This window comes from Mus pahari, chromosome 4 (assembly GCF_900095145.1).
Source record: "Mus pahari chromosome 4, PAHARI_EIJ_v1.1, whole genome shotgun sequence".
In the NCBI taxonomy this organism is placed as follows: domain Eukaryota; kingdom Metazoa; phylum Chordata; class Mammalia; order Rodentia; family Muridae; genus Mus; species Mus pahari.
This window is the reverse complement of record NC_034593.1, coordinates 54,913,652-54,931,256: the sequence shown is the minus strand read 5'-3', so window position 1 is coordinate 54,931,256 and position 17,605 is coordinate 54,913,652. Positions and strand designations below refer to the sequence as shown.

Below are 17,605 nucleotides of genomic sequence, written 5' to 3'. Positions count from 1 at the left end.
CTGGCACCTTGTTAAAGTAAATGACTGAGACAGGGCCAGAGAGTCTACTTTTCTAACAGACTTCCAGATGATGCCGGTGTTACTCGGTTTGTAGATCATTCCATCTGTAAAGTGTGCAACACAGATAATTAGAGGAAGAGAAGACTGGGGAAAAACTCAAGGGTGGAATATCCAGAGGTGGGGAGAAGGGTATGTAAATTGATAGTGGCAGGCAGTGCATGGATGTCATAAAGACTATGATGAATTCTGGAGATGAGTGAGGTAAACATTGCAGTTGGGTGTCTAGACATGCAAGAATGAAGAAACGGTGCACTTGCCAGTAGGTTTGCTGGTAATGCTGAAAACTAGAACATAGCTTTAGGCCTGGGGAAATTGAAGGGATGATTTCACTTTGTATTCTTAGTGGAAAGGTTGGGCATTAATGACTGCTGATTTTGATGACCTTGATTTTAATGACCTTGACTATCACATGGACATAAAAGCACAGTCCATATACCATTTACCTAAATTCCACTTAATCCTTAATTCCTAAAGTTTCCTTATTCTCTTTTTAAACTATTTTATCTTTCAGTTTATATGTTGACTTTTTCCTTCTTGAGTTCTTTAACCTAATAGGCTCATATTTTGACCACTCCTGATTCCCCATTGCCTGTGAATTCATGTGCACATTATTAAGTATGGATTATATAGAAGTTGAGGTTTGTAGGCTCACAATTTTGGAAGACTCTTTTGTAAAACTTCCTATATAAAATGAAAGTCTTCAAAGAATTACGTTTGCCATTTGTTCTTACTTGCATTGGCATTTAATTTCATTTCATTGCTTCATGTTTAGGATTTCTGTAGCCTCTAAAGACTTTGTCTTTGCTAGTTCTGGTATTTTCTTTATTTTTATCACCTGAAGCAACTACTTCATTGGCCATCTCTGTGAATACCCAACAGCTCCCTATGAAATCAGCCTTCAAAATTTATTTACTATATGGAAGTATAACAACTGTCAGGTAGTCATTTACCATCAAAATATTATTTCTAATTTTCAGCTTTTTTGTCACACATATTTTTGTTGATTTTTTTTTTTAAAGAAATGTTTGTATTTATTGGCTTTGCTGTTGTTTAAATAAGATTGCATGCTGTTCACAGCGTAATGGTATTTATATACTTTTCAAGATGTTTAGAGTACTTGAGTTTTGATTATTGGACATTTGTAAGCATTTGGAGGGGGAATCTAAAGAGACCAAAGTGATAGGAAGAGAGGAGAAAGCTCTACTGCCAGTCATCTGTAGAGCAGATTTTGTAAACACATGGCAGGCTAAAAGGCCTAGCAGGGCACACAAATGTTGCCATGAATTTCACCTAGGAAAGGAGATTAGGCTAGAGGGCAAGCATGGATAAGTATAACTTACTTGTACATATGTTGAACATATAATACTTTGCCTTTAGCTTTTCATCTTAAATATAAAGTAATTTTATATTCATAAATTTGTTATGTATTAACAGATACTTTTTCTTTTTTACAAAATAGAGAGCTGTAGTACACATGGATGAACGTCGAGAAGAGCAAATAGTGCAGCTGCTGAATTCAGTCCAAGCTAAGAACGATAAAGATTCAGAAGCACAGATATCCTGGTTTGCTCCTGAGGATCATGGGTAAAATAAAAAATATTCTCATAAAGAGTAGAAAAGAGTAAAAAAAAAAAATGTTGTGACATTGCCTGAACATAAAAAAAATTAACAATAACAAAAACAAAAAACAAACACCCAAAAAATACTGCCCTCATTCTCTTCAGTAAGTTGAATTTAGTCTTCTGAAATCCTTTGTAGTGTTGAGCAAGTAGATTTGAAGAAAATAATAATAATTTTATTTTTTTGAGAAAGGATTTCTCTGTGTAGTCTTGGCTGTCTTGGAAATAACTCTGTATTAGACCAGGGTGGTCTTGAATTCAGAGATTGCTTGTCTCTTTCTCCCAAGTTCTGGGATTAAGGGTGTGTACCATCTCACCCAGCGCTAAGAAAGAAGACTTTTCAATAGCTTGTTCCCTGAATGTCAGGAGTGGGTATTCTGTGTAAGATATTGGGATTTATACTCTTTACCTGTCATCTTCTCTTTCCAAAATTCTTCCATGGGGCAAGACTCCATAAAGTTAAATTGCTGCTGTTTCAGAAGGTTGGGAAACCATATTAAAGTGTTTTGGGGGCTGTGTTATGTAGCTTACCTTTTACATCTCACTAAAGAGCAGCAAAAAGAGGTAAAATAAACCAAAATCCTTGAAAATCAGGAAAAGCAAGACAGTAGAAATGACTGCAAAAAATGAGTGACTATTGTGTGCATTTTAATTTCTTAAAGTCCTCAGGGAATAAATTACCTAATAATATACATTTAAAAGGACAGAAAAGTTTGAGTACATTCTAGGAATCTAAGCATAGTTCATAAATGCATTGTAGTGCTTTCGGTGTTGGAGATTTTGAAGTATTTAAAGAATGATGTTTTGTTCTAAGTCCTGAGCAGTTCTTCATCTACTTTTTTTTCTCTCTCTATTTTGTGATTATAGATATGGTACTGAAGTTTCTTCAGAGAAAAAAATAAACTCAGAGAAGAAACTTGATAACCAGGAAAAGAAATTGCTGAACCAAGAAAAAAAGACATTTAGGATCACAGACAAATCATACATTGACCGAGATTCTGAGTATTTATTGCAAGAAAATGAGCCAAACCTAGGCTTAGATCAACAATTATTGGAAGATTTACAAAGGAAAAAAACTGACCCTCGGTATATAGAGATGCAGGTAATTTGAAGCAAATTGTAGAAAAGCAGTCATTCTTGTCCTTCCCTTAAAAGAAGTGGGTTTGTGATTGAAGATTAACTGTTCAATCTAGATGAATGAGATTCTAAAGACAAGACTCCTCTATTGGAAGACTTTCTTTGTTGGTAGAGAAATATAGACTGGAAAGTCCATACAGCCTATATAGTGTATCTTACTGACAGGCAGATGCCTGCTAATGTCATTAGGAACAGTTTTCTAGTCAAGTTCTGTGTGAAACCATGAGTTCAGACAGGTAAATTGTCAGAATTATGACGTTTCTTCCAACTCAGGCTTCTTTTCTCTTAACAGATGATAAAATTAAAAATTTCAAAAGCTAGGTGATTCATTTTATGTTTACCAACATTTCAGTATGCTGCTGCATCAAGGACTAAAGTTTTATGAATTACCCAAGAACTGCCTGTTTTGACAGATAAGCTGTTTAAAGTCCCCCTCCATTTAAAATGTAAAATTGTATGATTTCTGTGTGTTTTAGATATTAGATGTGATAGAGTCTTCAAATGTGCAGAAATAAATATTTAGGGGAGTATTGGGTTTTCTGGAGTCCATATCTTGTAAATATGTAGTGCTAATTTTGAGCAGGCATAATATTGAATCTTTTAACCTTTTGGTCAGTTTGATCAAGGTTGAATTTTCTGTTACAGATTAGCTGAAATTGACCAGGGTCCAAATTATATAGCTCTTTAATGACCACGAGAAGCATTATGATTTGGACACTGAGACTTAATGAGGTCAGTTAGTTTAGAATCTTTCGACTGGGAGAACTTTTATGTTATGAAGAGTTGGTTACTGTTTCTTTGCACAGAATTCAGATGGGTGGATGATCTAGCATTAAAAAAAAAAAAAAAAAAAACTTCCTTTTCCCCGGTCACTGATAAATGTTTCATTTCTATTAAAATTTAGGCATATTTACAATCCATTGTTTTGTTGGTGTGAGTATGGGTATGTGTATGTGGAGGCCAGAGTTATCAGTCCTTAGGAATCACCCTCCTTGGGTGTTTTGTTTTTGAGACAGAGTTTCTGTATCTCTGCCTGGCCTTGAACTCCCAGAAGTCTGCTTGTTTCTGCTTCTCTAGTGTTCAGATTAAAGCAGTGTCACCCTGTCTGGCCCCTCCTTGGCCTTTTTGAGAACTGGTCTCCCACTCTTCTGGAGTTCAGTGAGTAAGCTAGGTTGGCTGGCCAGAAGCCCTGGTGATCTGCCTATTGGCTTTCCTAATGCTAACATACCATAACCCGTTCTCGTTTCAAATGTGTTTATTATTTCAGAGACTAGAGGGTGGCATTATGGCAGCAGCAGTGGAGCAGAGGTGGAGCTGGTTAACGTGCTTGTGAGCGCAGGTGCCCGTGCAGGCTAAAAGAGGGCATTGTATTCTCTTGAGACAGAGTGGCAGGTGGTAGTCAGTCAACAACCTGGGTGCTTGAAACTGAATTCAGGTCAGGTCCTCTGGAGGACTAGGACCTTTTCTTAATGGCTGAGCCATCTTTCAACCTTTACCCCTAAAATGCAGTTTGATCCTTCTTGGTAATGTACAGTATTTCTCCCTCTCCCCTACCCCTGTGTGCACATATATTTGTGTGTGTGAGTGTGTGTGTTTTGGGACGGGGTAGAGATGGGTATGTACTTATAGAGAACAGATGTTGATGTTGGATGTTGGGTATCTTCTACCTTAATTTCTGAGACAGGGTCTCTAACTGAACCTGAACCTCATTTACAAAAGGGAATATGTATTATAATTTGAAAAGCAACAATAAAAATAATAGCTTATACATTAATATGGCTGTATTTGATGATATCTTTATTAATATTTTTTGATATTATGAAATAGTTTAAAAGTCATAAAAGAAATTTGTGGGCTGGAGAGATGGCTCAGTGGTTAAGAGCACTGACTGCTCGTCTGAAGGTTCTGAGTTCAAATCCTAGCAACCACGTGGTGACTCACAACCATCCGTAATGAGATCTGACACCATCTTCTGGTGTGTCTTAAGACACCTACCATCTACTTACATATAATAATAAATAAATCTTTTAAAAAAAAAAAAAGAAAGAAGTTTATATGAAATACATAATGGCTGTTATTACTTCTTACCTGAAGGCTCACTTTAATTAATTACAATGACTGTCTTGTTTGTGTTACTGGGGAAAAAAACCAAAAACCTTACCATAAGTGTGGTAATAATATCCTGGATTAGCTAAAACTGTTCTTAATTTTTATTCTAAATATTAGTTTTTAAATTAAGAGTTATTTTTGATTTTCAGTAAGAAAGATGTTAAAACTACCTTGTGTTCTATGCTGCTGAAGATTTTTATCTAATTAGTATAAATTCTAGTACTTCTTAGTATATGGGTATAGGGTTCCAGAATAATTTCTAAAATTCATAAGAAGTTGTTAACAGCAGTCAAATAATTTGCTCTTTTTGTTATTCTGTTTGTTAACTGCCAACCTGTATATCTGACAAAAAGCTGTGTGTGTCAAAAATTGTTGTTTGTATATAAAAAGAATTATCAATGAGATCTGTGGCAAACCTGATGAAGTTATAAAGGCATTGTTGCCCAGAAATTAACAGAAATTTACAGTCATGGAATGAAGTACTAAATTTCCTCTTTAAGTTAAAGGCACTTGCCCAGAAATCATCATTGGCTCTGTTCCGGTGCCTGTTATATTAGGAAATGGTTCATGAGTGAGTGGGGAAAAGAATGACATAGAAATAGTCTGTGGTGACCACACAGAATAGAAGCAGGAGTAGGTGGGCAGCGTTTTCCTTCTAACCTTGAAGAATGTACTTCTGCTCCTGTAATTCTGGTTAAGTCATGGTATTTCACAAATGCACTATAAAATAGGAAAATACTCTTGCTCTATTATATTTATATAAGATACATTCTTATTACAATTTGATGTTTATTCTGAAAATGATTTTTATTTTAATTTCAGCGTTTCAGAAAAAAGCTGCCTTCATATGGAATGCAGAAGGTAAAAAATTCTTTCTACTGTTTAATTTGATTTGCACAAAAGTAAACTACATTAAAAAAAAAAAAAAAAGAAAGAAAAAAAACCCAAACCCTCTCCATTGACAAGAGATACAACTTGGTGAGCCTTCTTCCATAGAGAAGTTAACTGCATGCTTTGGTGCTCTTGAAAGGTACAAAAGAACCAAAAAAAAAAAAAAAAAAGATTATGAAGTAGTTTTCTAGTTTTTTGTCCAAAATCTTTGGAGTTTAAAAAGTAGAATTGGCATATGTATCTCTGGAAGATTATGTTGCTCTTAATGCAAAACCAAGCTCTTGAGTTAAAATTTAGGTACTGCCAAGAATAGTGTTATAATGGACTGGTTGAATTTCATCACACAGGCCTGCAAACAAGAACATAGTTCTTTCTCTGGCTCTGCCCTTCCAGTCCAATTTATGTTTTCTTCTTCTTTGATTTTCATAGCACTTATTACCACTTGACATCTGTCTGCTCCCCTCCTAGTCCAACATAAGCTCTTGAGGGGTCAGCGTCTGTTTTGTTTATTTATTCTGTACCTCTTAACTTGGAGTGCCTGCCATTGCACTGACATCCAGAACCCATTAAATAAATGAATTATGGTCTACTTCTGAACATAGTCCCTTCATATCTGTGGGAATTTGTTCTGGGCTCTTTGGAATATAGGGCTGCAGAATAAACCTATATCCCCTCAGATGTTCAAGTACTTTATATGAAATGGTATCTTATTTCCTATAAGCTACATGTGTTCTTCTATATAATTTAAATCATCTCTTGATGACTTAATGTCTCTAATAATATGTGTAAATGCTCTATAATTATGCACTGTATTGGTAAGGAAATTTTGACAGGCTCAGTGTAGTTACAATTGCTTCTTCAAAAGCTTTAGTTCTGCAAATGCGGAAGCCATGGGTTTTGAGGAACAAATGTTTACCAGCTGTGTTGTTTAAACTGGAAACTTGTTCTCATGATATACCTTGCTAGAATAGATAATTATAATTTAAATAGAAGTTTTATGTTAAAATATTTAACAATCTTGAAGTAAGGTGATGGTTTTATTTAAGCAGTAAATTGTTAGTATGAAGAATATTAGTGTGTATCTAAAATGTTAAAGTTATTTCCTCTAAGATTTACCTAGATACCTGATTTACTTTTCTGAATAGAATCTTAAATACTTTTTAGACTTGAGTCAATCAATATGTGCTGTTCTTCACTCGTGTTCTCTTTTGAACTAGGAGCTGGTAAATTTAATCAATAACCATCAGGTGACAGTGATAAGTGGTGAAACTGGTTGTGGCAAAACCACTCAGGTTACGCAGTTCATCTTGGATAACTACATCGAAAGAGGAAAAGGGTCTGCCTGCAGAGTAGTGTGTACTCAGCCAAGAAGAATCAGTGCCATTTCAGTAAGTAGGCTGGCAACTTGGGAAAGTTCTCTCTCCTTTGAGGAATCTCCTTGAGATTGAGCTTAACTGGTTTTTAAGGTTTGCAGTGATTCTTATTAGGCTTAAGATTTGTCCCTATGAGAGCAAGTGCTTAATTGGCAAATATCTGATAATAAATACATAAAAAGTAGAGATTTCTCTCACCATTAGTGAATACTTACAAACTCAAGTTAAAGTAATTCCAGTAAAAATCTTAAAAAAATGAAAGCTAGCAAATGTTTATAGAATTGATTCGCACAGTCTTCTCCATGAAATGCTTTAACTTCTGCACTAGGCTTACTCCTTGTTCTTTTCATGGTCTGTGCCTTCAGTGTCTGCGTACATGGGTACATGAATACTAGTGAAAGTGGGAAGTCATATTTTCCATTTCAAGCTGTATTTCTATAAGCAGTGAGGTTTTTTTTTTTTTTTTTTTTTTTTTTGCATTCTTTTATACATGTATGCCTCCATGCTAGAAGAGAACATCAGATCTCATTATAGATGATTGTGGGCCATGATGTGGTTGCAGGTAATTGAACTCAGGACCTCTGGAAGAGCAGTCAGTATCTCACCAGCCCAAAGTGAGTTTTAATGAAGCTCCTCTGAAGAAGCTTAGCCTAAATGATTTAGCATAGATGATGTCAGTCCAGAATTGCAGAAGTGATACAAGTTAGCAGTGATTATTATTAAATTTCATTTTCCATTTTGTATTTGATAGCCATTACTTTTGAAAACAACTGACCAAAGATTAGGAGTTAAATATCAGTCTTGACTACAAATAAAAATTAACAATAAATAGAGTAAATTAGAAATTATCAATTTGTACTTATTTTCAAGTTATAGTTTTTGTTTGGACTATGGTCTCCCAACTATTGTAGACAAGTCAAAAAGAAAATAGAGAATGAGAGAATCTCATAAAAGATGTTTGAAAATAGTGATACCATGAGAGCTTGGACTTGAAGGTCTTTATAAAGATAAATGAGAAATAAGCAAAAGAAGCTGGTGGTGTATCATGCTCAAAGCACCACATGGTTTCAGGTATCTCAGACTTTAGTATCTCTAGTTTCTAAACTCATCTGAAGGGCAACTACTTTTTTAACAACCCCAGATTTTCATGACAGTTAAGTACATTTGTCTAACGGAATTTGCTTTTTAATACAACTGTGTTTTATTTAAAGGTTGCTGAGAGAGTGGCCGCAGAAAGAGCAGAGTCTTGTGGCAATGGTAATAGTACTGGATACCAGATTCGTCTTCAAAGGTAAACTGTTCATTTCAGGTCATGCATTGTATATACGTAGATGTTAGTGCAACTTTGAATCAGGAGATTTTAGTCCTCCTCTTTTATGTTGGTTCTTACTGACATTGATAATTGATATATACTTTACATGTATTAAATTATATTTATTTGTATGTACATATGTGTGTATATACTAGAGAAGGAGGGAGGTAGGGGGATGAATTAGAGGACAACGTGCAGGAGTCAGTTCTCTTTACCACATGATTCTTGGGGATTAAACTAGGTTCATAGGCTTGAAGCCAGTCAGACATCTCAGCATGCCCTGGCATAAGTTTTTGAAAGACAAGCCAGCAGGGTTTATTGAGAAGTAAAGAAATAGCTCCCTGCCGGTTGTTGGCTAGAAAATGAGTTCCCGTAGAATTAATTTTTAAAGCAGTGTTAATATTAGTTGGCATGTTACCATAAATTCATCTTTGAACCCAAAAGGTACCGTTTTTTACAGATGTGCTTTAACATTAAGGAAGATTAGAAATAATACTTTAGTAGCATTAGTGGATCCATTTAGTGGATCATTATTTCTGTTAAATGAACTGCTGTCTTGTACATTTTGATACTACTTAATCTACCCTTTGATACACTTTATTAATATTTGCATCATTAACAATTACCAACCTTTTGTTTGTTTGTTTGTTTGTTTGTTTGTTTTTCGAGACAGGGTTCATTTTCAATCTTTAATAAACTTCTTTGATCCTTTCCTGGAGTTCAAGTTGCTTGATCCATTTAAATGAGCAGAATTAGAATTCTGTTTACCAAATCAGAAGTTTAAGCCCATAAATTCATTTAGTCTTTGAATGTTAAAGGTTATACATGTCAAAAGAAATAATCTTAGAATCAAAGTAAACTTAAGGCTAGTATTTTCTATCATTGTGGTAAATGCTTTTATAAATAAAAATTACTTATAAAGATTTTTATCAAACTTCTGTGGAACTCAACTTTTTAAGAAAACTACACCAAGAATCAATAAATTGTGTCTTTTTTTTCACAGTCGGTTGCCAAGGAAACAAGGTTCTATCTTATACTGCACAACAGGAATCATTCTTCAGTGGCTGCAGTCAGACTCGTGAGTATGTTTCAGTGAAGAGATAAAGCATACTAGTAATGAACCGAGTAGGGTAGCTTATGTTTGTAACCCCAGCACTTGAGAGATGAAGTTAGGCAGGGTCAGGAACCCGGTCCAGCCCTGTCTACATGAGACTCTTCCTCCTCACCCCCCAAAGTTATATAAACAAGCACTACATAGATATCCAAACATGCAGTTTTTTGGTTGGTTGGTTGGTTTTGTTTTCTGTTTTGTTTTTTTTTTTCTTTTTTCTTCGGGGACAGGTTTCCCTCTATAGACCATTGTGTTGACATTGAACTCAGAGTTCTGCTTGCCTCTGCCTCTTGAGTGATGGGATTGAAAACATGTGCCACCACTGCCCAGCCAAAGATGTAATTATTAAACAGGACTGTGTTGTTAAAAATGGTTGTTTTCAATTTTATATTAAATTATAAATTTCACACTTGTCTTCTAGACGTTTGTCCAGTGTTAGTCATATTGTACTTGATGAAATTCATGAAAGGAATCTACAGTCAGATGTTTTAATGACTGTTATTAAAGATCTTCTCCATTTTCGATCTGATCTCAAAGTAATATTGATGAGTGCAACCTTGAATGCTGAGAAATTTTCAGAATATTTTGGTGAGTAAAGTCTGATATGTTAGAAGAGGTATCAAAAGCCAAAAAGTTTAATTAACTTTAAAACAAAAATATCTGTATAATACTAGGTATAATAAAATTGAATGTTTACTAATTTATTATATCTTACCTCTGTATTCTAGTTTCCTAGATGACTGAACCTGCTTTTTAAGTGGTAGTAGCATCACTTCTCTCCCAATAACCCGTCTCTTGGTGCTGTCAGACAAGGAGCTGGCATCAATGAATCAAACCCCAGGACTGAATTGTCCCTTCTTCTATGTACACAATGAATCTTCTGTAGCATTGATGTACTGTTACCGGCTAAGCTGACAGTTCGCTGATGATAGTATCAGTGTACACTTTTAGTGTGTCAGGTAGTAGTTAGCTGTCTCCACATTTCTTGTAACAGCTTGCCTATAGATACAACAGTTTTGCAAATGAGAATGTAGCCTCTGAACTGTTAAAATAACTTTTCTGAGACTGTGTAATTAACAGGGGTGAACACTGCATCATTAACAGAGATTCTGAAATTAGATTAGAATACTTGGAAATGTAAATTCTGTAGAATTTTTCCTCATTGTCTTTCCTCCCTATAGTATTAGAAATATTTGGAGGGAAAGACAGCAATTGTGTTGTGGTATCAGCATATTTAATTGTATTTTCAGCTTGTAAAAATGCCTATAAAATACATATCAGTTTCATTATGATTCATTGGGGCAGGTATTATGCCTTTCTGATTGTTAGTAAGGTTGGTATGAATAACTCAGTTTTATATAGGTGAGATACAGATAGTGGGACAGGTCTGTTGACCTCTGATACTGCTTAGCATTTGATTATTGTGTGCTTGATTTGCATGCCAGGAGAGACAAACTGCATTTCAGTGACAGTACTGAGATAACATGCTAATGAGCTTAGTTCCTGTTTTAACTTCCTGCCAATCTCCTTTCGAGGTGCCACAAAGAATAATACTCTTTATCTAGGTTGTTGGTAAGGAGGAACTTGTTATTTTATAATCTTGGATAATAAACTTTTAATGTAGAGTTCAACATAAAATGGCTGTTTAATATTCAGTGTTGTTTTGTATAGCTGTGAGCACTGTATACAGTTTGTAGAAGTAAAATGTTAACTATTAAAACTAAACTTTTCTTTCTTTATAGAGAAGTAGTGTGGGACTGTTTCTTAGGCTAAGAGTATTTTGCTGGCTTATAGTGTGTTGAATTTTAATTTTGAACGTTGACTATAAAGTCATGGGTATATTTTGTGTTCCATTTTAGGTAACTGCCCAATGATACATATACCCGGGTTTACTTTTCCAGTTGTGGAATATCTTTTGGAAGATATCATTGAAAAAATAAGGTAAACCATAGGCAGCAAAGTCAGTTAAAAAGTTGTAATGTATTGTCTTCTCATGACACATTTATCTTTATAGCTCTCCATTCATCATACCCTCATCCATCCATTTGTTCTGGAGTTGTGAACTTTAACTAGGAGCATTTCCATAGAGAGCGAAGAGTTTTCAAGCTAAAATCATTATCTTTTATGTGATTTCTGCCAGTTTTCTATCAGCACAAATAGAACGTTTTTGCCAAATAATTAATGCTTAATGATACTCTTCTACCTAGTTTTCTGGATTATAAATTTAAAAGGGTAATCTTTGCCAAGTGGTAAGGCCAGTGGCTTACTTCCTGTGCTTATGCCACATTTTGTAGCTACTCCCTGACACACAGCTACTGTGAGCCGTGAGGTATATTCTGCATATCTTCTCATTCTTCTGTATGAGCGGTTCTGACTGTCAGCTCTAGTGGACTGGTTCTTGGTCCGGATAATAGGCTACTTTGTACTTTCTCTTGACAAATCTCATCATGTGAACTTCTCTCCCCTGAGGGAGATCCCTGCATATGAAACTTTGCTAAAAAATAGTTTGAGTAGGTCGTGTAGCACAGTGCCTCAGCCAGTGTACTTTTTATTGCCTCCCAGCACTCACTGAGAACCAGTACCGCCTCTAGCTGCCAGCAGCATCCTCTAGCAAGCTGAACAAAATTGTATCTGTTCATTGGTGGCAAAAGGTTAGGAAAGCACAGGCTCCTGATGCTTAGTCATTCCAAAGCCCTTTAGCATCCAGCCTCTCATTTACTTGTGATGTATCCTGTAGTTTATTAAATGTGCTATTCCTAACAGCAAGTTAAGGCTCTTTTTCTTCATGTCTTTCTATTTGTGTACATGCTTTTTCTTTCAGATTCCCCATGACACCTTCTTTGTAATTTCCTAAGTAAATTCTGTAAATTCCTAAGTAAAAAAAAAGTCCCAATTTCCTCCCATCCCCCACTTTCTGTATTATAAGACTTGTTGACACTATCATGATTGTAGTGTATCTTTGCCTCTTGCACAAGATTTTTTAAGTTTTTAAAGTTAAGGATTTTGGCTTATTCATTTTGGTTACTTGTGTATTATAGTGCCTAGACTGTAATGAATGAATAATTTACATGTGCAGAAACATTTCTAGAATTTTTGAAAACTTTATTATTTAAAATTAAAATTTGATATCAGAAAGAATCTACAGTTTATTTTACATGGGAGAAATCAGCTGAATTTTGGTTAGATGTTTGCTTAACATACCTTAAAATCTTTTCCTTCACATGGTGCTACCTTGTGAGCATTTTAGAAAAAGGAAAGACTTGGTATATGTATGCCTTTGAATTGTGTATTGATAAGGGGTAAAGCTGTTACATAAAGTTAGGGGAAGTGAGTGAGAAAGCAGTGAGATGCCATGTCATAAGGAGATTTGAAATGAGTGAAGCCATGAAAGTTGGCAGCAAGGAGAGAGGAGTGTATTTCAGAGAGGAAGGGACTTCGAAGAGAGAGGTAGTACACAGGGGTCTTGGTTTTATAGTCTGCCATAAACTTTTATGCACTTAACTCCACTGTGAGCTGCTCTCTCCTCTTTTTATCATGCTATACTTAAGGTTCCTTTGAAAGAGATTACACACAACAGCTTGGTATATGATGGTAAATGACGGCGTGTCAGCAATCTACATTTCATAATGATTGCCTTCTTAAACTTGCAGGAACTGTAGAAAAGAGGTCTAATGCAAAAGAAAGTGTTATCCTCCAGCTTCAGGAATGGGGAGGGTGCAGGAGGATGATCTTTTGGGTAGAGATTTTGTTTTGTTTTGTTTTGTTTTTTGTTTTTTTTTTTTTTTTGGTCAGTCAAAGATATCTCCTTCATTGAGAAGGCAGCACAGCAGGAAATAGGAGGAAAGAAATACTGGCTAGATGACTAGTAGGACAGAACATGAAGGGTTGTGACTGAGTGGCTGAGAAGTAGGTTACCTCTGAGTGAAGTTACTGGGAAGGAACAATCTTTGTACTTATACTTTTAATTGTATCTCAGCCAGTCTCACGTTGCTGAACCTCAGGTTGGTGCCTTTATATGTATTAAAGACTTAGGGAGACCCTGGACAATGGTACCAAATAGGAAAGGTCATTTCCACGTTTTGGTGATTACTATATACCAGGCACTTTATCACTTTTTTTTTTTTTAAAGATTCTCATGCTAATAATAGGTTAAGAGTATAAACTGCACAAGTCCCATTAAAGCCTAGAAGATCAATGCCTTCTGCAAGACCATGACTAGTCAGTGCCAGAGCAGGGAGAAGCATCATTTTCATCTGACTCCACTCATCTTCCTCATTCCATCTTAATGTTGTCCTCTGAACCCCATGGGGGGGTCAAAGACTAGCTTCAGCTTTCCTTTGCCTTTTCTTACCCTCTGCCGTTCAAGAGCTCATGGTGCAAGTGAATAATTCCTGGACACGTGCACTTCCTTTGTCTCTAATGTTTGCTATAGCACTATGGAGTCACTAGAGCACTAGGCAGAACACATACAACTTAAATGCTAATCCCAGATCTCCCCTAGCCTGTAACTGTGACAGCAGAACCGTGCAGTTGCTAGCAGGGATCTCATACTCGTGGAGTTATTCATTTAAATCCTTGGAACTCAGGAATTATTTTATATGCTTCACAGGGGATTCTTATATATAATTTGGTTTGGAAAAACTTTCAAAGTTTATTAAACAGTCATTCAATCTTATTGGACCTTCTATTAATTAAAAACTTTTATTTTGGAGCAAACTTAAAATTGAAGCTAAAAGTCAACTCAAATCATTTTTCATTGTGATTATTAAGATGGCATATAGTTTTATGGTATTTAGCAGGGAATACTTTTTATCCTAAATGAGAAGTTTTAGGTATTCACACTTTAAATTAATATTTTGGGCAACATTCTCTAAAAAATATAGTGAAAATATTCTTTAGAATCTGGTTTCAAGTCGTCAGTGTTAAAAAACTCAGGCATACTTAAAAGCCATAGTGTTTCAAATGTGGAGAAATGTATAATAATCTTTTTATTTTAGATATATTCCAGAACAAAAAGAACATAGATCCCAGTTCAAGAGGGGTTTCATGCAGGGTCATGTAAATAGACAAGAAAAAGAAGAAAAAGAGGCCATCTATAAGGAACGCTGGCCAGCTTATATAAAGGAACTGCGGACAAGGTAAGTCTGTTTGAGGTACACACACAGTGGCTGAAGCAAGTAGGACTCCTCTGGTATGAGTGTACTTGAGCGGAGCGAACCTCATTCTACCTATGCCGCAGTGCTGACTTACCTGCTGCTTCCTACCCCAGGACTTCTAATTGTCTCTTCTGTAGATGTCTGTTCATATTCAGACCGACTTAACTTTAAGGTTTACATTTGAGTAACCCATGGAAAACATACCATACATTTCATGACTTTCTGTGTCATTTTGGTGTAGATACTCTGCAAGTACCGTAGATGTTTTGCAAATGATGGATGATGATAAAGTTGATCTGAATTTGATTGCTGCCCTTATTCGATACATTGTTTTGGAAGAAGAGGTTAGTTTTTGTTTAGTTTTTTCAAGTAATTTTAATAAAAACCTCATTTTCCTAAATGCTTTTTATAAAGTGTACTAGAAGAAAATCTCAAAATAACATTTAGGCATTTAGCCTATTTAAAGAAAAGATTAAACAATCTCTAAATTGTAGATCTGTGTTTTTTAGAGGGTTGAGTATTCACTTAAATAGTAACTAAAATTCAAAGCTACTCTAATTTTAATGAGGATTTAAGTGTGCATGGAATTGTTGGTGTGGTATTGATGTGATTTTCCTAACTGTAATTTCCTGCTTATGTAGGATGGTGCAATATTGGTCTTTCTACCAGGCTGGGACAATATCAGTACTTTGCATGATCTCTTGATGTCACAAGTGATGTTTAAATCAGGTATTGCATAAATGTATTATACTATATAATACCAAGACTGACTTTAGAATTCATGTAGTCTGGGGATCCTTTCCCCCTGTGTGATGTGAAGAAGTTGTTACTTATGTGGCTTGTTCATTTAAGTCCATTCTACTTTTTTCTTTAAGAAATTAAATGTTTTCTAAAAGCTCTGAGCTATAAGTAAAGATGGGATGTACATTGTGAAACTTCTTAGTTTTATGAAAGTATCATTTTACTGCTTCTTTAAACTTGCCTAACAAAATTGAACTTTAAAGTTAAAATATTGGTATTTAGGGGCTTTCAGTCTTTTCCCCCCTCTCATAGGAGGTTTTATTAATCGTAAGGATGAAGTTAACTGCCTTTTATGAATGTGGTTTTGATAGACAACTCCCACCACTGAGAATTTTTAAGAATTTGGACAGGGGCTGGAGATGAGGCTCAGTGATTCCTGCTCTTCCTGAGGATCTGAGTTCAAGTCACATCAGGCAGCTGAGAACTGCTTATAACTCCAGTTCAGAGCATCCAGTTCAGTCTTCTGACCTTTGCAAGCTCCCATACACATAGACACAGAAAGACACACACATACTAATAGAAAAAATGGTTTTAATATTGAAAAGAATTATAAAATAGATCAACAAAGTAAAATGTCACATTAGAGTACTCAAAACAACTGTCGTAAACTTGGTTTTACTGTATGTAGGAAGTATAAATTAAGAACTATGTGATTCAGCAGCTGAATTTATTATTCCATACATGTGCCATATATGTTTTATGGGGCTTTAATTTAATTTACTTTTTAAATTTCAGATAAGTTTCTCATTATACCTTTACACTCACTGATGCCTACCGTCAACCAGACACAGGTATGTTGTTAAATTTGTTTTCTGTCTTTCAGATTGAGGCAAACCTTACAACTAATTCCTATGTTTGTTTGTTTGTTTGTTTTTTAATTAAAATGTAATTATATTGTTTTACCCCCTTCCCTTTTCTCTCTCCAACTCTACCTATGCACCACCCCCTACTCTTTCACATTCATGTTCTCTGTTTCTTTGATGATGCTCTTAGTGGGATGTGTGTGTATGCACACATGCATACATTCTTAAATGTATAAATATTTCCTGATGAGTCTATAAACTGTTGCTTAAATATATGTAATTATTAGTGCTTGTCACCTGGCATTGTTTAACCAAACAGTATGCTTTGCCCAAAGAAAGACTGTTTCTCCTCATCTCAGCATCCCTTAAGTTTAGCCTGTGGTTCACTGTCTAGGGTTGAGGCCTTGAGGGCTTCCCCTTCTCAGGTCTAACGATGAGGTCCTTGATCAGGTCTTTTGTAGGCAGCCATGTTGATGAGACTTCATCAGTGTTGCTTCTCTGACATTTCTAGGAGGTGAGAACTCATATCAAGCTTTCCATTCCTTTGGCTCTTACAATCTTTCTGCTCCATCTTCTGCTGTGATCTCTGAGCCTTAGGTGTAGGAGTTGTGTTGTAGATACAGAAGTTTGGTTGCTAAGAACCTGGTGTTCAGGTTTTCATTAGTCTATGCCTCTGAGAGAATTGACATCTCACATGGTAAAATTTCAGTTAAACTATACACACACACACACACACACACACACACACACACACACACACACATATACACATTTCCCTCACAGGCTTATTTACCTTTAAAGAAATACTTTAAAATAGTGACCCATGTTAAAAATACTCTTTGGAGAATGTGTAAAACCATAATTTACTACCGGTTAATGTTATGAAAGTGTATAGAAATGGTTTCTTCAGTAACTTGTTTAGGTTTCCTGAATCAAAGAAAAAAATTCATAAATACCACTAAAAAACCCAAGCTAGAAATTAGCTGTGACATAGTATATGTTGGTGTTTGAGATCTTGATTTATCACATTAGCATATTAACAGGAGATTTCCTGTTGGTTTTTTTTTTTTTTTTTGGCTTTTCAAGACAAGGCTTCTCTGTGTAGTCCTGGCTGTCTTGGAACTCCCTTTGTAGACCAGGCTGGCCTTGAACGCAGAAATCCACCTGCCTCTGCCTCCCGAGTGCTGGGATTAAAGGTGCGCTACCAAGCCCGGCGATTTCCTGTTTCATTAG

At 35.6% G+C, this 17,605-nt stretch overlaps 1 protein-coding gene across 2 annotated transcripts in view; it reads left to right on the top strand.

Moving 5' to 3' along the window:
- Dhx36 (DEAH-box helicase 36) overlaps positions 1-17,605 on the top strand; it is a 39,034-nt gene that overhangs the window by 2,531 nt on the left and 18,898 nt on the right. For both annotated transcript variants that reach the window (XM_029537461.1, XM_021195953.2), the window contains exons 2-13: positions 1,520-1,644; positions 2,547-2,781; positions 5,748-5,786; positions 7,034-7,204; positions 8,401-8,480; positions 9,505-9,579; positions 10,034-10,200; positions 11,472-11,553; positions 14,610-14,750; positions 15,010-15,112; positions 15,410-15,497; positions 16,305-16,360. In XM_029537461.1, coding sequence (XP_029393321.1) covers positions 1,520-1,644; positions 2,547-2,781; positions 5,748-5,786; positions 7,034-7,204; positions 8,401-8,480; positions 9,505-9,579; positions 10,034-10,200; positions 11,472-11,553; positions 14,610-14,750; positions 15,010-15,112; positions 15,410-15,497; positions 16,305-16,360 — 1,362 coding nt within the window. The remainder of the gene's footprint in view (positions 1-1,519; positions 1,645-2,546; positions 2,782-5,747; positions 5,787-7,033; positions 7,205-8,400; positions 8,481-9,504; positions 9,580-10,033; positions 10,201-11,471; positions 11,554-14,609; positions 14,751-15,009; positions 15,113-15,409; positions 15,498-16,304; positions 16,361-17,605) is intronic.